The sequence below is a fragment of the Manacus vitellinus genome, unplaced genomic scaffold (assembly GCF_001715985.3).
Source record: "Manacus vitellinus isolate BGI_N305 unplaced genomic scaffold, ASM171598v3 scaffold_18_pilon, whole genome shotgun sequence".
NCBI classification, from domain to species: domain Eukaryota; kingdom Metazoa; phylum Chordata; class Aves; order Passeriformes; family Pipridae; genus Manacus; species Manacus vitellinus.
In genome coordinates, this window is record NW_021939324.1 from 11,419,770 (window position 1) to 11,446,192 (window position 26,423).

A 26,423-nucleotide genomic window follows, 5' to 3' on the forward strand; every position below is an offset into this window, starting at 1 on the left:
GAGAGGGAGAGATCACACAGCAGAAATGACACAGGACCAAGGAGAAAGGACTCAGAGCTACCTTCTTGGACTCTGTGAGTAAGGAAGGACTTCCACAAACAGCTGGAGCTTGGTGAGGGGGGAGCGTTTGGGGCCCCGAACACTCCCACGAGGGAGAGACTGGTTACTTATCAGCCCGAAAAGGCTTTTCCTGGACTAAAGTTAAAAGGAGAAGCTTCGAAGGGACTGATAGAAGAGTAATTATATATATATATATATATAGTTGCTTTTAGTTTGTGTAGTATTTATTTTGTGTAAATAAAATGTAAATACTTCCCCTTTCCCCTATAGAAGCCTCTGACCTGAAAGTTTTCTCTTTGGTGTTGAGATAAATTGTGGGAAGGGGTGGGGAAGCCTGGAAATTGGATTTTAGATTTCTAATGTGGCTCAAACTGCCACAAGAGGAAAAGATGATTTTTTTGTTCTTTTGTCAAATAAGAAAACGTAAATATTACAATGAGCAGGAAATATGGATTGAGTTGTTTTGTTTTGTGTTTTAAACCTCAGTGATCTCTTTAACTGCAGTTTTAAATACCTAATTTCATATTTTTCCTGAAAGAGTAAGAGCTTTGTTCTGTGGTTGATTATTTTAGTTGTACATAGTCATATCTAATGTAATTTATGTTCATTTTCATTCATCTATATTATGTGGTAGAGAAAGATGCTGTCTCTTGTTTTTTGTTTCATTGTTTGAGAGAAAGCAGTACTTGTATCTATGATGACAAAATATATGTTACCCTGTATACCTAGGGTTGAAGAATTGCTTTATGAATAGAACTTGTGCATGAAATGGTTTATATTAATTTTCTGCATATGTTTTCTGGCAGGCTTTAACATTTTAGATGTTTTCTGTATTAGGTATCGGGTTTTGATTTGTGGGGAAGTTGTTTTAGTTTGGTTTGGCTTTTGGGGTTTTTTATGAATTTGGGAAGTTTTAACTTTTAATCAGTTTCATTTTGTCAGTTTTCACACTGAGTTTAGAAAGAAGTTATTTGCGTTGTCTGTAATCTTTGAGAAGAGTGTTTTGTGTTTTCTCCTTTTGGAGCAAGATATAAAAATTAAAATATGTATCATCTGAGTGTTAAATTTCTGCTGTTGCTGTGAAATTTAAACAAGAGACAAACCTACAGGAGACAAGGGAGAAACAAGCACTAAGTTCTGTCTGATCAGTGGAGGCTTATTAGAGTAGGACAGTTGTATTGTATGCAGATTCCTTCTTTGGACAAAACCCCCACCAAACAACAAACCACAAACAAAACAACCCAGAATGGAAGATCATAACAAAGTTAAAACATGTAGAAGCTTGGAAATGTAGACTGGTTTTGTCCATTATAGACAAGATAGAATCTTCTTCTGGTTTTATATTTTAACTTGGTCATATGTTTCAGGTGTATTTTGTATCATTCAGCGTAAAGGATAGAACATTTAGTGTATGTGAGGAGTCAAAAGGTCTATTGTCAAGTACTTAAATATTTCTGGATTTGGAAAACATAATTTAAAAGGTGTAAGATCATAGAAGGAGAAAAGGATGGTTTATTATGAAATGAAATGTCACTCTGGAAAACTGACTTCTGCTGCAGTTTCTACTGAATTATGGACTAGTCATCTGACCCTAGAACAGTGTGTTCAGTAATGATATGCTTCTTTTTGTTTGGGCTTCCAGCATCAGAAACGTAGTTTTGTTTGTGTGAATGCTTAATACTTGTAAGTGCTGCTTAGAAGGGGACTTCCCTCTATGATAAGCATATCAGAATGCTTACCAGATACCATACATTCTTGAAAGAGATGAACACTGCAAGCACAGCTGTATTTTGGACTTACATTTTTATCAGGATCATATGGAAACAATCCTGCTCACCCCAAGACCTTTATGGGGGGACACACAAATAAAAGCCAAATTGTGATGAATGGTGTTATCAAATTAAGAAATGCTTATCAAAGAAGCAACACTGTGCTTGTTTAAAGATTAAAATTTTATTTAGTATGACGATATTTTGTAAGGTAAGTTTGAAAAGTTGTGTTGATAAACCAGCCAAACAGTCAGAACTATGATTATGTTCTGAATGCCTGAGGAGGTATGATAAAGGAATTGAAGACAGTATTATAATTTATATATACATAAAAACTGTGTTGAATGTGTGTAGGCATTTCTAAATTTAGTTATGGACTGTTGCTGGTTTAGACGTAATAATAAGTGCAGATATTCAGCTAGTGGGTTTTAGCATGCTTATTTTCCTTTATGGATTACTGGATCATTTCTTCTGATTTCAGACTGTTGAATGCAACACAGACATCAGGCAAGTGAAACTTGATGTTTAAGTGCTGTGTTCTATGTTATGGGCTATCTGTATGTTCTTCCAAGAACTGAGAAGGCCACTATGAACTTAAAACCACAGGACATGCTCTTTTGCTAAGAATCAGACTCCTTAAGAACTAAAAAAAAAGCTGTAGTGTTTTTGATTCTAAAAATGTTTCACAAGTATACCCACAAATTTTTCATTATCAGAATAGATCATTCCCATGTAAAATTTTATGAATTTTTTGCACGTGAAGAACACACATTGCCGTCCATAGCAGAAAAGTGAGAGGTAATGGATATCAGTAGCTGGAAACACAAAGGTGAAATACTTCTGACATTTGGAAGAAGCAGAGTAGGTACCTGTGTTCTGGTGCCTCTGATTTCAGAAAGTTTAATCTAAATTTTATTAGATCCTCCATATATAGTGCAGTGTTCTTCCGAAAGTTTGGAGGGGAGGCACCAGTTAGTGGTTGATATTTGGCTATAGTACTTACTGACAGGTTAATATGATCAAGCTTTAAGTCCTTTAAGATATGAAGTGTTCTTTGATGAAGGATACCAAATCTGGTTATTTAGAAAAGAAAAAAAAATATTTCAGAGGAATAGCTTCATGGGCAAAACCCCAAAGCCTTTTATGTCTGTGCAGTTGTGTTTACCAGTCTTCATACAGAGAAAGAAACTACCTTGCTACTTGTGGTCTTGTAACTGTGGACAGTACTCCATAGTCATGATGAATAGGCAGTGAGTTGGATCAAACTCAAGGTGAAATCAGTGGGAGACTTTCTTTTTTCATATTTTTTTTTAATGTCCTTGGTATTAGACTAAAGATAAATGTAGCAAACTGTTTCACAATCTACTTGTAGATGCCAGCAACACTTGGAAGCATGCACTGAGTTGCTTAACTGAGAACTGATAATACATTGTTACAGGTAGAAGACTCCAGCCACCATTACCTCTCAGTTCATCTCCAGGAAATGAGAGTATTAAAATGTTATCATATGTTAAATATATTAAACATACTCTTAGCTTCATTGCATACCTAATAATTATTTTTACTGACGTATTAATTCACTTGAATGTGGGGATGTTTTAAGAAATTTGAATACTTTAATGTTGAGGTATAGCACTGGAAATTAGAGACTAGAGCAGGATATACATTGAGAATTCATCACATCCTGTTTTTAAAAGTTTTAGAATGCTTCATTAGTTTGTTGTGCTTCCCTTTCAAGTTCCTTTACATATATTCTGCTATAGTTGAAAATACAACTCTGGCTAACTGTATGTGAATTTTTTGTTTGTTTAATACATGATGGTAAATTGAAGTAGTGAACTTTATAATTAATTTAACTTTGATTTGTGCAAAATTAAATACTTAGAAATAACTTATGTTGTATTGAACATGTAAAATTTTGGTTAAAAAATACTTTCACAGTGTGAAACAAATTCAAGGGAGAAGAAATTGAGTGATCAGAATAACTAGCAAAACAGTGAGAATTACTTAAAAAAATAGATAGAGAATACTTTTAAAAAGTCTCACAATCAGCTAAAGATGTTTGGGGAAGGAAGTGGATATCAGTGCTTCAATTTGGAGTATTGCTCCCATACATCCAACAGATCAATTCTGTATTACTAAATCTGCATTTTTATCATTGGCTGTTGAATAACTGATATCTTAGTGAGCTGGTTTGTGAACTGTGCATTTTTTTAAGCCTATTATAGTATTTTATAGTGCATCATGGTCTTGAAGTGAAGAACATGAAAACAGAGTTACAGAAGACATATTGGAAGACAATAAAGCAGCACTGATTAAAATACATAGATTATTTGCATGGCATTCAGCTCAATTTCATTCCCTCTCTTTTGTGAACCACACCTTCCAGTAGTCAAATTGGTGACTTGCTGACAAACAGTTGGTGAAAAACGTCTGGTAAAAAAACCCTCAAGGTAGTACTTGGTGGAGAAACTGTAAGACTTCAAAGAATTTTTAGCTTTCTTTTTGTCTGTTTGTTGTTCAAGATGTGTCCTCACATCATTAGGAATAATAGTTAACTAAACTTGGCTTTTGAAAAACATGTAGAGTTTGAAAGAAATCTGATTTTATGCAAAATGGCTGGATTTGCAAATTAAGGTAATAGTATTTGTTGAAAATATTGCTTTCTTGTTTGAGAAACTTATGTAACATGCTAAATTGTGCTGTGATCATCTTTATAGTCTCAAAGATTGTTTCAGAAGGGTTGTGTGGCAGTCTCTGTTTACAATCTGAACTATAAATCTTTGTCCTAGTTAGAACAGCTGGGACCAGTTCATTATTATGGGTGTAACCCAGAACTGTGTATTCTATAGCCTTCCATGCCATTTCCCAGAAACTTTTATCACTGAACCATTTACACCATCTGCCCGTAGAGCCTGACTCCTCAGGCTACAAACTGGGTGTTAAGAGGTCTGTGAGATAGGAGGGTGCTCTTGTCCTCACACCCATTGTGGAACTCCCTGCCCTGAGAGAGGTACTGGGCATTCCTGCCTGAACTGGAGTCTTGGGACCTTTTTAACCACTTGTGGGATCCAGAGGAAGACTGCAGATCACCGCTCTCAACCACACTGCAGACCGGCACTCTCGACCGGACTGCAATCACCACTCTTGACCAGACTGCAACAGCACTCTCACCAACAGGTTTTTCCCCTCTCCCTTTACTTTGGACTCAGGGGGCCCAAAGAACACCACTCTGTTCATGCCCCAGCGTGCTGGGTTATACATTTGGGTTTTGTGGGTTTGTTTGTCTGTATAATCGTACTTATTGTATTATTTTATTAAATTGTTATTCTGATTTATAATCTCTCTTTTGGGTTGAGTTCATTTTCCCCTGCTGGTTTACCTTTAAACCAGCACAATCTTCTAGACTATTGTATGAACTCAGAGCAGAACATTTTGCTGACTTAAAAAAGCCAAGGGTTTTTGGACTTTCTCAAATACATAATGCTTCAAACAGGTGATCTGATAGAAAGCAGACTGGTAGTCTGAATCATTGAGGAAATTTTGTTCTTGCTAAGAGGTTGCAGACTACACTGTGGTGTGTATTGGATAGCTTAAATCTGCCTGTCTGCAAAGGTGAGTAGAGTACAAAACTGCTCTGGGTGTTCAACTGTAAAACTGATTAATAAGACTTGTAGAAAAATCTGATTATGTTTGAATGCGGAAAGGTTTGTGGTTTTGGTTTTTAAAAAGTTGCCTTACTAAAAGCTGGGCTGAACAATAAAAATGGTAGGTTAAATTTCAGTAAATAAAAAATAATGCATGTGCAGAAGGTTGATGACAACCTTCAAAAGTGTATATGCACATTCATATGCACTGTTACTCCTGAGGAAAAATATAGGAAAGTTATCTTGAGGAGTTTGCTGAAAACAGCTTGCCATTCAGCATTTTGAAAGAAGAAAGAAATGTTTTGAATTATTAGGCAGATTAAAAAAACCCACCAACACGAAATAGAAAACATCCCACTTTGTTATATATCCATGGTATACTTGCTTCTTGAATGTTGCAGTTTTAGTTTCTCCCTCTCAAAACTGTATTGTAGTATCAGAATAGTTACAGTATTGACAGTTAGCATATTTTCTTGTGAACATCCTCAGTGGAAGACCAGAACAAATGAATCAGATTGCCTTAGTTTAGAAAGCATGTGATTCATCTAAGATAAGAAAGAGATCTATAAATCCTAAGGGGCAGGAAATATTGGATGTTTTCTTCAATCTTTCTTGTACTAAAAAAACAATAGAGGTCCCTCAACCAACTTGTTTGGCTTTAAAACAGCATGAAAATAATGGAAAAACAAACTCTTAGTACAACTTACATGCTCTGTGGCAATAATTTGCACAGTTTAGCTGTGGACTCCAGGTACAGATGTGTTCCAGAAAGAGACAGAACCATCAGCGGCTAATCATGATTCAGATTACCCGTCAGCTCAGGAACCCTCTAAGCTGTTCAGTAACAGAAGTTGAGTTATCAATGTATCCATACCTTGTGTCTTAATTTTTTTTCCCCTCAAGTACTAGTAAAGGAGGAAAGAGTGCAGAAAGATGCAGAATCAGTGTGTCCATTCAAAAAGGCATCTTGATGAAACTTTGAAAGGCTGTTTAACATGCAGAAAATACTAAATTGCGTGTCCCTGAAGATTAAAGGAGGGTTAAAATTAGAGACGTATGATTTTTTCTTTTGCAGTGTTGGAGATAGGAAAACAGAAAAAGAAGAGTAGACTTTGATGCAATGTTATTCAGGCTAGAGAGGTCAAGGAAAGGGACTAAAGGCCTTCAGAGATTGAAAAACTTGATAAAAGTCTGAGTTTCAAAAGTCCATGCAAACTGAGTCTGTAAATAGTTTGAAATCTAGTACTTTTTTTTCTGGTAGTGCTCTAAAAAAACTAATAATTTCTGCAAGCTTTTATCATATTTGCTGAGTTTATACTGAAACTTGTAGGGCTTTATTTGCAGTTGTTACAGTTATTTTCAGTATTCATGTTTATAGCTATTTATATGTGTTTAATCTGATTTCTTCTTGCATAATACTCATACCATTATTTTTCTTTTTTCAGTATATCTGTATATAAAATTGTCCTACATAGTTTGATGAGCACTTGATAGATGTGCTTAACATTTTATCTATTGTATATATTGAGGTTTCTTTAACTGACAATTTAAAAACCCATCATTTTCATTTACAAACAGAATATAGGATGTCTGGAAACACTAAAGCCCACTTGTTTTAGCATTCAAGTTAAGTCGGGTTAAACAACATTTTCAAATAACTGGTAGAATATGTCATCTTAAAAATATATTTTTTTAAAATTAAACTTTCTTTTAGAAGGTGAACTCTTTTTAGTCTGGGGCTCAGTCAGTGAAGCTGAAATGTAAATAAAGGGTTTGTGATATATAGATGGATAAATAAAGAAAGCATAATGCGGAGTGCACAGTTCAACCTTAATTCTGTCAACTGCCAATATAAAATACTGTAACTTAGTGGTTTTAGTACTCCTTTATATACACAGTTACGTGTCTGGGGGAAGAAAAAACAGTTGAATAAACCCAGTCATTCTGCTTACTCTTGCCATAACATAAATCTTCTATGATTTTTCACTTCTGACTACTTCTTTACTTTTTAATTTTTCAGCATTCTCCGTAGTTGTGGAAGAAACATTCACCACTGCACTTTGCAGTACAATGATATTATTGTTTCAGTCTTCTTTCTGTATGTCCTAACATCTTGGTTGCTTTTTAATTTGTTACTTTCTTTACAGTCTTTGTATATGTTGTTCTCCTATGTAATGAGAAAATCAAAACCCCTGTAGTTTGTATTGTTAATCCCAGTGTCACATTTTTTAAGGAACCTAGACCATCTAATCTAAGTTGCTTTGTAGGTATTAATGTTCAAGTCCGTATCAGTATTTCTTTGGATAAAACCAGTAAAACTGTAAAGCCCTTTTTACATCTCAGTGGTTTCACTTACTATATTTGGGGGTGTATATATATGGAGTTATATTTTGGAAAATACTGCTGGGTTTGTGTTATTAACTGGGAGCATAGTTAAATTAAAAACCTAAAAAACTAACTCTGAAAAGTCCCTGACTGGATGATGAAGCTGAAATGTATGCTTACTGGTTCCTATGTCTAGCAGGCTGTGGTTGGAATTGGTTATTTGACCTCCTGGAATGCGTGGAAGGAAGGTAGCTGAGCCTTTCAGCTGAAACACTCATTTATGTATGAAGCCATTTCTTTTTTGTGTATTACCTCTGTTGTGTGCAGTGCTCCCTCAACCTATTTTTTTTTGTTCTTATAATTACCTGTCCTGCTGTTGCATATTTCTCCTTTTCTGCCTGTTACAAGTCTGTCTAGGAGAAGGATTAGATAGGGGCTGGAGAGATGTGACATATCCCTGCCTAAGGTATTATGTGGCCTGGCCTAAGTCTATTTCTGTCAGTCTTGTCCATTCTTGAGAGAGAACCTGGGAAGTATTAAAGACCATCATTTAGTAACTGTGTACTACATGTGTGTCTTGTGATTGCAGGCCTTTTTCTCATATTTTCTTGCAATTAGCTTACTTTACTCTCTTCAAAACTCAACATGACAACAGTTTGCAAGCTGTTCCAAAGGAGAATCTTTCCAGTAGAAGGGTCTTGCCTCTGTTGATTCACCCTCATTTGCTCATGGACTAATTTAGGAACTTCCTTTCAGTTTGTTTTCTCTGAAGAATTAATTTGTTTTCCTTCAAAAACACACCAGAACACTGTAGAAATGTGTTCTTTTATCTTCCATTACTCTGAAGCAATAGCTGATGAAAGTCGCTGTTTGTATGATGTGTTGAAGTTAATGGCTTCTGCTGTTTTGTATCTCTTCTTGTGTGCTTTCTGACAACCACTTTTGTGAAAGCTGTCATAATTTTCTTTGTTTCAAAGCAACATCTGAAGCAAAGCTTGCAAAACATGAAAGTATTCAAAAGCCTCCATCGGGGCAGGGGGGAGGAAATCATAGCCAATTTTACCCAGAAGCTTGGATTCCTCTCAAGGATTTTTTAAGGGAGAATAGCTGGAGTGGTTTTTTGAGAAAGTGATTACTAGAAGAGAAACTGTAGATTTGTCTATGTGATCTGGTTGTGAGATGAAAGGTTTTTCTGTTAGACCATGCTTTCTCCAGAACTTTGAGTCCAAGTGAGAAATTCCAGGCCAAAAACTCAGTTTGAGAAAATGTTAGGTAACTGAAAAGCCTTTTAGATTAGGAAGAAACTTCAACTGTATTGGAGCTTCTTAATTTTTAACTGGAATTTTTACTGAATCAAAAGTAGATACAGAAGTTTACAAGAAGTGTCAATTAGGTGACAGCACACTTAGTTATTCTTTCCTCACTCTCTCCATTTCAATTCTTTGTTGCCTTCTCTTAGTCATATCTAGCATGGACAATAGTAATTTAAACTGGTAGTTTTTCTCTTGAGTGACTGATGATTGTCAGTATTTGCACTCACAAGATAACCATCTTTTTTTCGAGTTTCCCGGAGTGTGCCAGGTACAAGGCTGAAAGTGGCTATTTGCATGCCCTTTATCTTTTCGACTGTCACAGTTAATTTGGTTTTGATTATGAAGAAGGACAGTAATTTTCTTTGGAAAGGTTGCTATCAGTATTTTCCTTTACACTGTGTTGTTTTTTTTCTTTTTTCAATAACTAGTTTTCTTTTTTACTTTCTTGATGGAGAAATTGAATCAGGTGGAACAGACTGACTGGCTGGGAAGAGATTGCTTTTCCCACAGGGAACATTGGAGCACATTCAGGTCAATGGAGATGCTCTCAGAGGCTGCAGGGTGTGTAAGTCAGGCAAACCCAGAAAAGCAAGCTTGGGCAGGAACACAAGCCTACTATGAGAAGCAGGGAGTAGCAGACAGCTAGACTCGAGAGATTGCAACTTTCAAGGAACCAAATAGGATTCTTATTTATTCAGAAAGTCATTGATTTAATAGAAACAAATATGGGAAGCATGGACCTATCTTTAAGGATGCAGTGTACCCTCAGTCTCCTTTCTGGTGGAGTGGCGTGATAAGCAGAAAAGGCCTTGGCTCTGTGTCAGCGCTACTCAGCAATAGCTAAAATATCCTTTTATTACTAACACTGCAGCACAAGTCTAAAACATAGCCCTATACCATCTACTATGAAGAAAATTAACCCAGCCAAAACCAACACATCCTTTCTCCATTGTTTTGTGGCTTCAGAGACAGAAAGTTAATGTTGTGTATGTGTGTGTGTACCTTTTCCAAGCTGTAGAATGCCAAGTCCAAACATGAACATTAGCTTTACTTTTGGTCTTTTGATTGTTCTTTAAGTATCTTGTAGTAGAATCTTCATCAGTTCATGTTTACGCTCACTAGTTTGACTATCTGGCTTGATAACAAGCTGTGTAGGTGTGGCCTAAGCATGAAGGCAGGTCAACTCAAGCAACATTAAGGAGATACTTCTATCCTTTTTATCTTTCTAGGCCTCCTCTCAGGCTTCTGTTAAGCATGCCTTTATTGCTGCAGCCTTAAGTGCTCTTGTTAATGCAGCTGCTTGGGAATCTCCTTCCATACTGTAGTTATTTGTGGAGTATTCTGCTTGGTGTCTTTTGGATGTGAATGAGTATCTGAACAACTGCATAAAGTGAAAGGGAATGGACACTTCAGTAGCTGTACCAGGTTAACTGGTCCATACTCAAACATGTTTACAAGCCCAAGTTCTTACTTTCCTCATTCCCTCAGTCTGTAAAGCTTTTCAGGAGCTTTATGACCATGTGCTTGTGCTTGCACATAGATATGCATACTTGTATGGGTATTGCTAAAGCAAAGGCTTATTGGGTTTTCTCTGCGTTGCTGTATGAATACCTTCAGTGTGCATGGTGGTATGGATGACATACTTGGAATTGTGGTTAATGGAAGGATGCTTCCCTTTTTTGTTACTTGTAAATACTTTCTCTAAGGAACAAAGATACAATTGTATTATGGAATTGTAAATCTCTTCAGTTTACACCATGTGTGAATAATGTTTTGGCAGGCAAAACTTTATGAGAAAATGTTACTTTGAGGCTTCTTGCTCTCCTGGAATTCATGCCTAACAACGTTATTCACTTTACTCAGTGATTCTGTCAGTCTCAAATTACCTCACCTTTACCAAGGGATAGAAAAGGAAGACTTTTAACTGCGTTGGTTTTTATCCAGCTTCTCAAAGAACTTGCTGTTTCAGAGTTCTCTGTAAATGGAAAGCATTAATTTCACCAGTCATCATTCACTGGTATATATTTATTTATTTATTTATTTATATTTATATTTACAGTTTGACATTTATTTGGAAATTCCTGTCCCTATGCTCCCAAGTATTGCTTGTGGAATCATGGGACATACGTGCTCCATTGAATTACACATTACAGCCTATCTAGTTAAAATTGTTACTCACCACTTGTCCACATTATACTTTGCCTATTGCCTTTCTAAGGGTTTTAGAAATAAGGAGTAGATTAAAATACCTAGCTACTTGAAACATTTTTCAAGAAATGAACAAGTACTTAGATGGCAGCTATAAATTTTTATTTGTAAAAATCATCCCTCTAAGAGATGGGACAAATGGATATGGAGAGATGGGTCCTAAATGTCACTTAAAAACCTTTCATTTGCAATTAAATTATAGGGTGGAATGGCTCTCTTAGACCAGATTGAAGCTCTGTGAAACCAGGAGTAATACTCAAAGCATTAGAACTTCAGGTTGAAATATTTGGGGACATACAAGGTTATGGGTTTTGAGAGGCTTTGTCTGAACTAGTGAGGTGTCTTCTTGACTGACGTAAATGAAAAATATTCAAAATTAAGACTTTGGTATTGCATGAGCAGGCTTAAATTTTTAATTAACATATAAGTATGTTGTCTGTAGAGGGACAAAATTTTCAGTTTTGGGAGAGAAATCTATGTTTTCATTAATCTTTAAAACTAACTCCAGGTTGTTTACTGGCTTCAGACAGTTGTCATCTCAAAATAAAATTGCCTTGATCTTGGCAATGAAAGGGTATTTGAGCTGCTAAGGCACTAGGAAAATACATTTTTAAAAGTCATCTCTAACAAAACAAAACTACTAAAATATTGATGATTACTTACCACTACTTTAACACATCCCTGGTTTTCCAGCTGTGTTCTGACTGAAGAGCATTTATTTACTTCAGAATTAAATACTTTGGGCTGGAAGAAAGCCTGGATGAAGTATGCTTGTTGTCTACAGGTAATAAGATACTTAACAAAAAGATGCTGACAAATCAAACTTACATTTGGGTTTATTATGCTTCCGTAAGTTTATAACACTTCCAGTTACGAAATGTGGATGTACTTTTTCAAGACAAGGGAACACTTCCAAAGAGTTTTTTACTGTGGAATAGAAGCTATGGTGATATGTTGGTAATTTATCTCCTTTTTAATTTTTGTCTTTTGATCACCCTGAAACTGTTTGCTGTTGGCAGAATAACTGCAATTAATTGTGTTGTTAATTATGGACTGATTTATTTTCAGATCTCAATAGAGAATGACTATCTAGGCCCCAGAAGAATTGAGAGTCTGCAAAAAGAAGATGCCGATTGGCAGAAAAAAGCCCACATGGCTGTGCTTTCTATTCAAGACCTTACAGTCAAATACTTCGAAATAACAGCTAAAACACAGAAAGGTAGTTATTTTCTGCAATCCTATCCATCACATAAAAGATTAAATTATTTAATGTTTACAATGTTCTGCATTGTACTATGAATTATTTTTTTCATCAATCCTCCATAAGGAAAATGCAGTTATTAATCCTGTTTGTTTTTTGTTCTGTGTCTAAATGAATCTTTCATCAGTAAGCCTTTTTAGAACATCATAAGAGTTGAGGAGAATAGACATTTAGATAAAAGTTTTACAGTCACTTTCTCAGTGTGATTGTATTAGCAGCACTGTATACTTGCAAAGGATTTAGGAAGCATAGATTCTGTTTTCCGTACTGGATATGGCCGACACCTGTAGTAAGTGCTCATTAGCTTCCAGTCTGTATTTTCTTCTGTCTCCCCTACCTCTCAGTAATTTTTTTCATAGCTCTAAATATTAAGCAACAGCTCAGTTTAACTACTCAGTTGAAAGCTGCTCTGGTGTTTAGAAGTCTCCATTGATATAGCCTTGGCATTTTTGTGCTTAAAGAATGGTGTGGTTTTACTAAGTAGTTGATGCAGTAAAACCAGGTCATATGACTTGCCATGGATATCTGTGCTTTCATCCTTGTACCATTTTAACTGAAATAATCAGTTTATCAGTTTATACCTGAGAATGAGGTTTAATGTCACCTTTTTTAGTTTGACTGCAGGCACCACTGACAAGAGTTTGTCCTGCTGTCTACCCCTGCCTGACTGCAGGTCTCTGTTTCTTTCTTTGCCTTGATTATAGTGATTCTCAATCAGATAAATGAGCTGTAGGAGAAAACCTTTTTTGATTGGTAAGTTTCCCGTTTTCTCCCTGCATGACTGCCTCAAGAGAAGCAGTCACTGCAAAATTACTCTTTTTGGTGGCAACTCAAGGATAATGTGAAACTTCAGCTTAGTTTGAAAAAGTGACTAAACTGGTTAAAGCATGTTGGAAGTAATTTAAGTAGAGCAAATTCTGAATTTATTAATCAGCTTCACTCATTTTCTAGTATGACAGAGGCAGCAAATAAAATACACTATAAGTTGATAATTCACAAATACTTACTGGTTGTTTTGTTGATGTGCTTTTTTTTATGTACAGCAGTCAGGATTGTGGGGAAAAACAGTGAAAAGTGAAATGCCTTGAGACTATTTACAGACCTTTAGTGTACAAGTTGCTTGCCTGTTTTGTTTTGCGTTTTTCTTGGTCTCCTGCTGATCACAGGATGACCTTGCTTACATGCCAAAATACTAACAGATGGCAGAGGAAAAACACATGAGAACGTAAAGGTGTTTCTTATTACCTAACAGCAGCATGTAATATCTTCTAGCATGTGAGGACTGAATACTAACTCTTTGATTCAGTGATTTTTGTGCTTTTTGCTTTCCAGAGCTAAGTGTACAGTGTCATATGGTTGTTCTCTATCTTAACAGTGGTGAAAATCTCGTGTGTGTCAACCTAGAAGTAGTGAATCTGAATCAGGCAAAGGACTCCTGCATTTTGAGTTCAAAGATAGATGTTATTTAAATGTAATTCAGTATTCTTACAGAATTACTTGAGGTTAAGCTGAAATTTTTGTTTTAAATTGTAATTTTTTTCACTCTTCAGATCTATTTAAACTTCTAACTGCACTATGAATGTTACTAAGGGAGAGTGCAGTAGAGGATAATTGGTTACAGAAGTGAGGAAAATTGGGGATGCATTTTAAGACCACATGGTACCATTAATGAGTTTTTAATTAAGTCAAGAATTTTGAACCTACGACTCAAGTGTTTAGGTACTGTATATTCAGAATAGTCCATCTGTGGATAACAGAGATTGGAATTATAATGATAAAATTATCAACAAATAGCTAATTGCATTTTATGTGAATCCTAAGAGTACGTGCATCCTGGATTTTAATGTTAGTACTCTGTAGAATGACTACTCCCTGCTAAGAGAACTGTATATGCTTTGAGGTACAAATATATGCATTTTCTCTGCAGTAGAGTCAGTAGTGATCCAAAGAGAAGACAAGTAAGCCACCTGCCTCTTTTTCCCTTCTGTAGCTGTGTATGATCGAATGCGAGCAGATCAGAAAAAATTTGGTAAGGCAGCATGGGCAGCAGCAGTGGAACGTATGGAAAAGCTTCAGTATGCGGTTTCTAAGGAGACTTTGCAATTGATGCGTGCTAAAGAAATCTGTTTGGAGCAGAAGAAACATGCGCTGAAAGAGGAGGTAATTTTTCATGCTAATAAATAGGAAATAAAAACAGGCAGGAAAAAGATGTCAGACAAATGATGTTGCAATGTAGACGTGGTGAGTTTTGTGCCACTTACGTATGTTTTCTGTTCACCTTTTCCTGGTTAGTCAGCCAGAGATTCTGTTTTTACTGTTAATGCTTACAGCTGTCCACTGAGATGAGAGAAATGAAGAGAAGGGATAGGACAGAAATGTGCTGCTATGTAATCTTCACAGTTTAGCTCTCAGAGGCATGACCACCTTTTCAGAATAGTTCTGAGATTCCAAATGGAAGGTATCTGAACATGACTAAATATACAAATGACTAGGTGGTTGTGCTGCAATCACTTTCTCTGCTTATCCTGATTATTAGGGCAATCTTCCTGAGGAAGGAGTGCAAGCATGAAACTGTGTTTAAATGTCTTAGCAGAAAAAAATCCACATTTATTGGGTTTTATGACACTTCCTCAAAAGCAAAAATGTTACATATCATTTTTTTAAACTTTGCTATCAAATGGATATTCGGTGCTAAGAACTTTCTGTCACACTAATGTTAATGTACGTTCTGTCGAATCAATTGCTTGTTCTAAGAGAACTTTTCAAATGTTTCGGCAAAATTTGACTAAACTGGTGCCTATGTTATGAAAAGGTTATCCAGAGAACTCACAACTTTAGCACTGTATAGGCTAGTAGGTTTATAAGCCTGATAGACTGTGTGCCTATTTTAGGAGCCTCTGTAGAAGACAGCTTGATCTGCAAGGAAGAGAGAGTACATGCAAGACCCAGAGCACAAAAATAAGTTTACTGTGTTTCAGTGGTCTTCAGATTTAGAAATTCAAGAGGTGTCTGGAAACCTGAGTTTATCAGGCTGTTGCCATCTTCAGCCAAGAGCTGATGAGCCAATCCAGCAGTACTAATTAGAAGTAAGATATTGAATATGTTCACGTATTTAGAGTAACCATGCATCATTTCCATAGTGCATCTAGTGTAGACCTTCTGTGAATTTTTGTTGAAAGAGATCTCACTCTGGTAAATGGATATTGTTTGTTTTGAAATGCAAAAGTATTAAAGGCTGCATAGGAGACAGAGAAATAAGGAGCATCTGATGGACATGGTGCTTTCAGGTGGTGTATTACAAGGCATAGAGAGCTCTAGGCCTAAACATGGTGATAGGGAGATATGAGGACCAGTCAGCTTCTGATCTGAAACATCATCTTTTGTTTTGAAAATGTGAAAGCTTTAAGTATACCGAGTTGAATGTGAAAAAGTGGCTGGGAATACCTTCTTGGAGAAGAAGGGTTGCAGTCTTGTAAAGAAAATATTTGTAGAACTGAAATACCTTCTCTGGCAAACCATTTATCTACTATATTCCAAAAGATAAAACCAGGATATTCCTTTAAAAATACTGAAATGCCCAAGAAACTAATATACCTGGATTTGAGCTGAGAAAGAATGACAATTCGAAACAAAGATCAGATCTGACAGTTTTTAAGGACACTGTTGGTGTATTATATAGCTAGGTTATCTGTTCAGGAACCATACAGTAGTAATTTCCCATTTCTGTTGCACCTGAAATCTGAATATAGTGGTGTTGTACCCCTAAAACAGAGCAGGTAACTAGCAGCATCTGTAATATATGCTGTATACAGGACTTAGATACCGTTGTCAGCTCCTTTGTCAGGCAGATGCCAGTGCAACTGAATGAAATAGCTGCTGTAACTTGGTACTTTTGAAGATGGTCTGTTCGTGTCTTTGTCTCTATTCAGTATTTATACAAAGACTGTAGATTTAAATTTGGGAACATCTTTTTTTTAAGAAAAAAAATGTGAAAGTTCGAGTAAATTTTACAGTTCACTGATAAAGCATAATTCTTAGGTGTGGTCAAATTTGAATGACATTACCTTAGTTTAAAAACCTAACAAATACTTCCCACCTCGAAACCCACCAAATTTTATTGCATTTTTACAGCTTGAAAACCTCGAAAAATGCCCAAATGCCAATACCCTACCTGAACAGTGTGCATTATCCCTCTTATGTGCAAAACTTGGGGAGTTCAAGAGAATCAGTCCTTTTGCTTGAAAAGCAGTCTCTAATTCACTCCAAATATGCTATCATTGTGTCGTTTTACTGCTCTGGTTACAGTTAGTAACTTAATATGGATGCAGAGTAATAATGGCATAACCAGACATTTTGTGTAACACTAGACTAAAACAAAATACATAATACATGATTGATTGTAGGGTTTGTGGTATTCAGTTAAGAACTTACTGAGCTTTTCAGACTAGTAGTTGATGTGCAAAAGGTGCATTTAGTAAATACACAATATAGTAGAAGAAACTTTTAAAATAGAAGTTACAAGAATTGATTCACAGGTCTTCTGTCTAGCAGTGTTATAGGGAAATAAGCATAGTATATGGAACTGTTTGTGTTTAATTGAGCTGTGAAATCCCTGTCAATAGATAATGATGTAGGTGCTAAAAGGTACCTGCCTAAAAAAAAGGGATTGGACAAACTTATTAGTTAAATCCGATAAGTCTGTTTTGTTTAAAAGGCAGCACCAGGCTTAAGCTGTGCTGCCAGCTGTGCTAGACGCTGGTGAAACATTTTAAGGAGGTATGACTACATGGCCTGCTATGTTTCATCTTCTTGGATATTTACAGTTAGCCTTTTTCTGAAACAGGGTATTGAGTAAAATGGATCATTGGTTTAACTCAGTACAGATATCTTTTTAGTTTAGTATAAGTTGTATTTAAACATGTGATAAGTAAAACTGTGGGAACTCATTTGTGGCCATTCATTGCAGATGCAGTTTTACACCTTGGAGAAACCACCATAATGTAAAAACATTCTAACAGATATATTTAAAATTTTTGCTGTGTCCTGTATTTTTACTAGGTAGACATCTCTTCATAATGATTGAATGTTTGCTATATGAAACAGGACATCCATTATCTGAGGAAAAACTATCAGATACACATTCTTTTGAGCAGGTAGAGAACTTGGATGTAGCCCTAATTCTTCTGAATGCAGGTTGTAGAGCTGCATGAATTCCCTCCAAATCGAGACAGCACTTAAGATCCTCTTACATGTTGATATTTCTTTAATATAGTCTGAATGGCTAACTGTTGAACAGTTAAATCTTGTTTGACTGTGTGAAAGAGAATGGTTGCAGTTCACTTTGTTTGTTTGTGTCACTTTTCTGTGTCAAGCATATAACACAAATAAGAACTAAAATATAAATATTTTGATCTATATATTTATTCTTCTTTGAAGGACTCCAGAAACAATGAAACTCCTCAGTTTAAATTGTCTTTACAAGAGGATTGGTACATATATTTATGCCTGTTTCCACAGCCTTTCACATTTTTTCCTTGGTTCAGCTTTAATGACAGTTTTAACTGTACCCTTCTAGATGCCAGTAGCAAAATAACTTTTAGACTTTTTGGATTGATGATAATAAAATTTTAATTTCATTATGTATTTTCAAAGAATCAGGTAGTAGAGTAAAAGAGTGTGAGGGGTGTTCCACACTATGCAGCACATGACTTGTTACTCTGCCAGTCACAAAGTGTAATACAATACCATGGAGTTTTTTCATTGCCATATAGAAAAAAATGTCAGATAAGTAAGATGTCTTCAAGTGTGTGGTTCATAACATTTTAATATGTTACATTTAGTGTACCAAACAGTATTTGGCTGCAGTGGTGAAGTCTGTGGTTTTGTTCATGTCATTATCCTGGAGTTGTATGTTTTTTGTTTGGTTGTTTGTTTTTTTTCCTATTTTCATTTAGATGCAGAGCCTGAAAGGTGGTACAGAAGCCTTAGCCCATTTGGACCAATTAGAAGCTGATTATTATGATCTACAGCTTCAGTTATATGAAGTGCAGTTTGAGATCTTGAAATGTGAAGAGCTGCTGCTGACAGCACAACTCGAAAGCATCAGAAGACTGATGTCAGGTGCTTTATTTATTTTAATTATTACATAATCTGTGAAAGATAATTTTCTTCCTAAGAGTCTACTTAAGCCTGTGTGAATGAAATGAGAACAAATTCTGTGCTATGTGAAGAGCTGCATCTTCTAACATAGGTGCTGTTAAATTAAAATTTACACCTGTGCAAAAGGCATTATGCATACAAATACAGAGGTTTTGGTATGGTTCCCATTGCCTGTATTTGAAAGTAAGCATATAGGATACTGTATTAAGTTTTGAAAACCTAAATTTGGGGAAGGAGAAATGTCTTAATTACTAGACTTGTCTAACTAAAAATGTGCATTGGTCCTACTCATTTCTTGAAAGTGATTGGTCCTCCAAAGGTATTTCTGCAAATTGGAGTCCCCCTGCTAAACTCCAAACCTTGTATTGCTATCTCAGATTTAGAGCAGCAATGCAAACCTTATGTTTGCAGAACCTAGTATACCTCACGTACTTAAAAACTATGGAAATGGTACAGGTAAATTTTACAGCATTTTTGAATTCAGTTCTATTCTTTAGACACATTTTTGTTTGATGTTTGTAAGAGATTTGAAGTTGGATTTTACTGGGAGTTGCCTCTGGAAAAGGAGAAAACACAGGTATCCTGGATTCTTCTCACTGTTATGTGTATCTCCTCCTTTAAGGCTTGTGATGGAAACAACTTTAACTGCAAGTATGGAAGATGAGGATTGGAAACTCTGTAAATGACTTATAGAAATGTGGCAGCTTTGACTGGGTGGTTCTGGGAAGAGCTGGTTAGTGCTTTTGAGGTAGATTTTGTACATGGGAAATCAGGCATGTAATTTTGGTACTGAAGACATGGTATGGTCTGTGTATTTACAGACTGAGAGAAATCCCTGAATGGGAGACTGAGAAGGAAAGTATATCAAAATTCCTTGTCTTTGATGTAGTGATAGTATAGGCCCTCAGAGATTAAGTGTTCTGTAAAAGCATCATTCTGACTTGTCAGTAATGTTTTCTCCAGAAATCTCAAAGCCCCTAGCCCACAACCTGATCCAAAATAAAACAACCCCCCTAGTCAGCTAAACAACCACCTTCCTCCTTCCCTCATGTCAACAAAATAGTTTATTGTTCTGGTTTCCTTTGCTGTTTTGAATTTTAGAAATATTGATAATAATAAATGATTAATAATAATTATAAATCTAAAACTATCCTGTAGGACAGACAATGAAAAGTACAGTTCTTAAATACGTGGGGATTGTTCAAAGGATGAAATTACCTCTTCAGACTTTACTTAGGTGAATAGAACAATTAATGTGAGGAATAATGTTATGCTGAACTGGCTACATATGTTTGAGACTGTTCAACACCAAATCTGAATTAAAGCACCTAAAGCATATAGTGGTCTTTTAATATGTGTTGTTTCCTATGATGTCAAAAGAACAGCATGGTCTGTTTCACCTTCTGTTACACTTTCTTTTTAAAGCGTACTGATAGTAAAGTAATAGACTTTTGATTTTGCACATCTATATGATTTGAAATTCATGTGTGTAAGCCATGTAGACGCTGTTGCTTTCCTTTTGTCATTGACTGTATTGTTGCTGCAGAGATAGTTCAGAGAGCTCTCAAAAGAATGTTTTGAGAGTGTAATTTGAATTGACTGCTAGTTGGTTCAAAGCTAGAAGAAGAACATCTTTGCAAATTCAGCATATTGGATCTGATAAGTATCAAGTGATAATAGATTGTCATATTATGAACAATAGTACTGTCATTAAGCAAATACCTTCATTGAAATTCATAAGATGAGACTTTACTAGGTTAGAAGTTATAAGGGTTTGTCTTATCCTATGAACTATTAGTACATTCTTGTTAAAATGGTTTTGTGGTGGATAAACTTGAGTATTTCCATCTTTAACTCTGCATGAAAATGTCCTCAACCAAAATTTGTACCTAAATTCTCCCATTTTATAAGTGCATGGTATAATATCATCATTAGTCATTAATCTTCTTCTTACTTGGTGATACCTCAAAGAGAGTTCTAGTGACTTGGCAATTTTACGTATTGATGAAACTTTACGGTAGTTTTATTTTTTAAACTGAGCGCTGAAGTAAAGAATCTGTTGAGTATGTTTTTACTACTTTTTATTTTAGGATTAATTTATTACTATGCTTTCTTCTCTGTCCCTGCCATGACTTCTACTAAGCTGAAATTAGCATGACAGTAACAATTTTGGTTGTAGCAGAGACTGTACACACAATTAACATGAAGTGACAACAGCTTTTAAAACGGACAGTATACGACTAAACCAAATCCTGTCCATCCCCAAATAATATAGTAGCTGAAGTAGAAGAAAGTACAGTCTTGCTGAAAGTAGTTGATGAAGTTGAAATAAAAAAGTTTGGTGGTGCTGTGGAATAGGCACTTGACAGTCATACTAACTGCATCTGCCTATTTCAGACAGCACTGTAGTGCATATCCCTCTTGTTGTATTACAAATATATCCTACTTCATATGCCAGTGAAATAAAGAGCAGGAGGTCTTTGCTGCTTTTTCATCCCAACATTCTGCAAGGATTTATAATCATCACTCTTTCCTTCTTGGCAAGAGATGAGAAGGCAACATTCAGAGGTGACCTCAGTGTTCTTCTGAATGCTTCACTCAGGAAGCTAAAAATCATGAGTGTTGATAAAACTATTAGTAATTACCTCCTTGCCAGGCCAGTAGTGCTTTGAAGGATTGCCTTGAAGTTTCCTCCCTCCTTCCCAGAAGCAGTGACTGGGACATCAAAAACCTAAGAGACCATTTTTAGTGTCTTGTTGTCTGATTCCCCTTACATTAAATTAACAGTTGGTTGTAACAGAAGAGTCTCATGCCAGAGACTTCAGAAAGAGACTGTCTATCCTGAACTTCATGGTGAAGACCAGGGGAAATTACTGCACATCATGGGTCCCTTGTGTTAGTCAAGAGACCCAAAGTCATGCATGGACATTGTGTTTAAATTAGGGTACAGATAACAAATGTACATTTACAGCTGCATTTGTGTTTTAATGCTCTGAACTTGCCTCAGTAGCAGGTTGAGCTTCATTGGTATTATTTTCTGTTCCTCATACAAACTTTAAAGCCCTGTAGTGCTTTGCTGTTTAGTGCTTTTCCTCTTGATTTTTGATTGTCCTCTGAAAGAGCTGTAGCATTCTTCTGCATTAAATTTTGCATCTCAGTGGGAGGGTGGTCGTTGAGAAAAATGAAATATTAATCAAATACAAACTATTGATTTGATTTTTTTTTTTCATTGCTGACATCTTTAAAACAGAGAAGAGAGATGAAGTGGTGTATTATGACACTTATGAAAGTATGGAAGCCATGCTTGAAAAAGAGGATATGGCAACATCTATACACTTGCAAAAAGAGGAGCTACAAAAGTTACAACAGAAAATCCGCCAGCTGGAAGCAAGGCGTGGACGTATTTCAGCCAAGAAAGCCTACCTCAGAAATAAGAAGGTATTATTTAATTGCCTTTTTTTAAACATAATTAGCAAATTTAATAAAACTTCAAAAGGTTTCATTTCAGATACAACTTCCAAGTCTCCCAGAATTTTTGTGGATTATATTTATTTACTACTTACTAAAAGTTGTTTTACAGAACACCAAATAGAGTAGCATGTATTATTAAATTGATATATTTAAGATTCAGTTTAACTTCTAGCTTTAAAGGAACCTTTAATTACTTTGAAGTCAACAAATAAACTTATTTCTACTAACTAGTTAGAATACTTTCATGTGGGAAGTACATGTTAGAATGCATGTTTTTACAGAAAGTAGTTTTATATATGTTTACAGAAGAGAATTCTTATGGGTGTTTTCTCACTAATGTCTTCTATTTTCATTCATGTACCTCATCCTTTTAAACTTACATCATGTGTCTTTGATACTCTGTATTTAGCATATATATATGAAATCCAATCTGTAGTCTTAATTTGTAAACCTAGGTGTGCATTGTAATACTTACTAGCAAATAGGCTCCACACCATGCTTGTAATATAAGGCTAATGTCAGTTGAGGCCTCATTCTGGATTGGGATCAGTAGTTGGTTTTGGTTGTGTGTTCCCAGTCATGTCCCTTTATGTGGAAAACGACCCCTTTAAAGAATTCTAACAGATTGAGGGTAAAGCGTTCAGGTCTTGCCTCCCCTTCATAACTAATATATGTATTTCTGTACCTAAATCTGAAGCATAAAAGAGCAAATGAAACAGTAGTTGATACATTTTATATTTTGGATCTTTTATGTTGCTGCAGTCACTGTTCTGTCTCTGGTTAACCAAATATGGAGAAGACTGTAAATAAAGTATTAAAAGAAAGATCTCGTGTTAGCCAGTTATGGGAAGTAGCTTGCTCGGAGGCATTGTGTTTGTTTTACTTGAATTGGTAAAGAGAAAAAAGTATCAAGAAGCTGGACTTTTTAGTATTTTAAGGAACAGAACCTGTCTTTCGTGTTAAGCTAATTTGCATAGGCTGTATTATCATAGAATCATAGAATCAGCTGGATTGGAAGGGACCTTCGAGATCATCAAGTCCAACCCTTGATCCACTACCACTGCAGTTGCTAGACCATGGCACCAAGTGCCACATCCAGTCTCTTTTTAAAAATCTCCAGGGACGGAGAATCCACTACTTCCCTGGGCAGCCCATTCCAATGTCTGACCACCCTCTCTGTAAAAAAATTCTTTCTAATACCTAACCTAAACCTCCCCTGGCACAACTTGAGACCATGCCCTCTTGTCTTGCTTATAGTTGCCTGGGAAAAGAGACCAACCCCCACCTGGCTACCACCTCCTTTCAGGGAGTTGTAGAGAGTGAGGAGGTCTCCCCTGAACCTCCTCTTCTCCAGGCTGAACAGCCCCAGCTCCCTCAGCCTCCCCTCATAGGACTTGTGCTTGAGTCCCTTCACCAACCTAGTTGCCCTCTTCTGGACCTGCTGCAGCACCTCAATATCCTTCCTGAACTGAGGGGCCCAGAACTGGACACAGTACTCAAGGTGTGGCCTCACCAGTGCTGAGTACAGGGGAAGAAATCACTTCCTTGGACTGTTGCCAACACTGTTCTGAAATCCAGACCAAGGATGCCATTGGCCTTCTTGGCCACCTGGGCACACTGCTGGCTCATGTTCAGCTTCTTGTCAGTCCAGACTCCCAGGTCCCTCTCTGTCTGGCTGCTCTCCAGCCACTCTGTCCCCAACCTGTAGTGCTGCAGGGGGTTGTTGTGGCCAAAGTGCAGGACCCGGCACTTGGCCTTGTTGAACCTCATCCTATTGGAATCAGCCCAGTTCTCCAATCTATCCAGGTCCCTCTGCAGAGCCCTCCTGCCTTCCAGCTGATCAACACTGCCCCCCAGATTAGTTGGTCTCAAATTGTGCCAGGGGAGGTTTAGGTTAGATATTAGAAAGAATTTCTTTACAGAGAGGGTGGTCAGACATGTGGAATGGGCTGCCCAGGGAAGTAGTGGATTCTCCGTCCCTGGAGATTTTTAAAAAGAGACTGGATGTGGCACTTAGTGCCATGGTCTAGTAACCGCAGCGGTAGTGGATCAAGGGTTGGACTTGATGATCTCGAAAGTCCCTTCCAACCCAGCTGATTCTATGATCTGGAAATTTGCTGATGATGGACTCAATCCCCTCATCTAAATCATCAATAAAGATATTAAACAGAACTGGGCCCAACACTGATCCCTGGGGGACACCACTAGTGACCGGCTGCCAACTGGATGCAGCACCGTTCACCACCACTCTCTGGGCCCGGCCCTCCAGCCAGTTCCTAACCCAGCACAGAGTGCTCCTGTCCAAGCCGTGGGCTGCCACTTTTTTCAGGAGAATGCTGTGGGAGGTGGTGTCAAAGGCTGTGCTGAAGTCCAGGTATACCACATCCACAGCCTTCCCCTCATCCACCAGGCTGGTCACCTGATCATAAAAGATCGGGTTGGTCAGACAGGACCTGCCCTTCCTTAGCCCGTACTGGCTAGGTCTGATCCCTTGTCCATCCTGTAGGTGCTGTGTGATTGCACTGAGGATGATCTGCTCCATAACCTTGCCAAGTACTGAGGTCAGGCTGACGGGCCTGTAGTTTCACGGGTCTTCCTTCCGGCCCTTTTTGTGGATTGGCATGACATTCGCCAGCTTCCAATCATCTGGGACCTCCCCAGTGAGCCAGGACTGTTGGTAAATGATGGAGAGTGGCTTGGTGAGCTCTTCTGCCAGCTCCCTCATCACCCTTGGGTGGATCCCATCTGGTCCCATAGACATGTGGGGATCCAAGCAGCTCAGCAGGTCCCTAACTGTTTACTTCTGGATTACAGGGGGGCTGTTCAGATTCTTGTCTCTTTCTACGAGCTCCAGAAGCCAGCTGTCCTCAGGACAACCTGTTTTACTTATGCTATGATACTTTCTCCTGAATATGAAAAGACACTGCTAACATCTTACAAAGTAGACAAACATGTTTAAAAATGATGCCCTGGTCACTCTTCCTTACCTAACTTACTGGAGCTAACAGGTCAAGAGGCAACCCTGAAGCAGGAGTAGAGAGTTCTTAGAATGCCTATTTATGTGTATCATGAACTAGTCACCTTCAGTGGCTCATTTGTTTCAAGGTTATGCTATGATAAAATACCTTGCTTAAGCTCAAGGAGTTACTTTTTGGCTGTAACACTAGTTGCGGCATGCCTGCTTCTGCGTTGTGACAAGAGGCAGAGTTGTGTATAGTAGTGTTGCTTGTCTGTGCTGGCGTGCAGGAGTGACATAGTTATGTCTGCCCAACACTGTGCTGGAAGAATGTGGTTATACAGCTTTCAGGACCTGAGGTAATGCCTCCATGTGGAACTTGATGGCTGGATATCACATCACTCTCAGAACTACTTCCAGTTCTCTTACTGATCTAATTGCCCAGCATAGCAGTATCTGCAGTTGAATGCTGCAGTGAAATACTTAGCTTTCAGCTTCTGAAGAAATCACAGGTTAGAATAATGTGTATTTAAACTTGCAGGGGAAAAGCGAAGATCTTTATGTGAGCAAAAAGAAAAGGCAGAATCTCTTGTTGTGCCCTGTCGTGTGGCAGTGGTTGGGCACAAAAGAACATAGCCATTTGGTAGCTTCTCTTCTTACTGCTGAATAACACAGAGCCCTGCTAAGCTTACTGGCAGTTACCGGAAGATCAAGACTCATGGCTTTGACTCATCATAAACAAGCTTTGTATTTTCAGTGACCATTCTAGGGATACTGCAAAACATTGTTATTGAACACTGTTTGAGGTGCCTGTTGTGAGTACTTCTGAGAGGAAAAAATTATTCTTGCTCTGAAGTGTTCACAGTTTAAGCATGCAGAACTAAGATACAGATGGGATACAAAAGCGAATTCTAGATGGTGAGAATGAGGGCAGTGATGACTGAATGCTGTGTGAACAAAAGTGACTTTTGGAGGGTGAATATAGAAAGTACATACTGTGGTAAATCTCTGTCTGTCTCAATAAAGAAACATTTGTTGTTGAACTGAGATGAGAGTCTTCTTAATGCTTTCAAGATGGTGTTCCTGGCCATGCTTGTTTCAGTGAATTATCTTAAAACAAACTTTAAACAGGTGTTCTGACTTGAATTGGGTTGGTGAAATTTTGGTGGTGGTTTTGGAGTTTTTTCCTCTCCTTTTTTTTTTTTTACCTTGTCAGTTCTGTAGTTGAAAATTAAAAGCATGTTGTGCACTAAA

The 26,423-nt window shown here is 37.1% G+C and overlaps 1 protein-coding gene across 1 annotated transcript in view; it reads left to right on the forward strand.

The window, feature by feature from the left end:
- The window catches only part of JMY (junction mediating and regulatory protein, p53 cofactor), a 69,244-nt gene that overhangs the window by 21,641 nt on the left and 21,180 nt on the right, over positions 1 to 26,423 (forward strand). Inside the window, 4 exon segments of the mRNA XM_029958988.1 lie at positions 12,391 to 12,541; positions 14,574 to 14,743; positions 18,538 to 18,703; positions 21,993 to 22,180. Of these exon segments, the coding sequence (XP_029814848.1) occupies positions 12,391 to 12,541; positions 14,574 to 14,743; positions 18,538 to 18,703; positions 21,993 to 22,180 (675 nt within the window).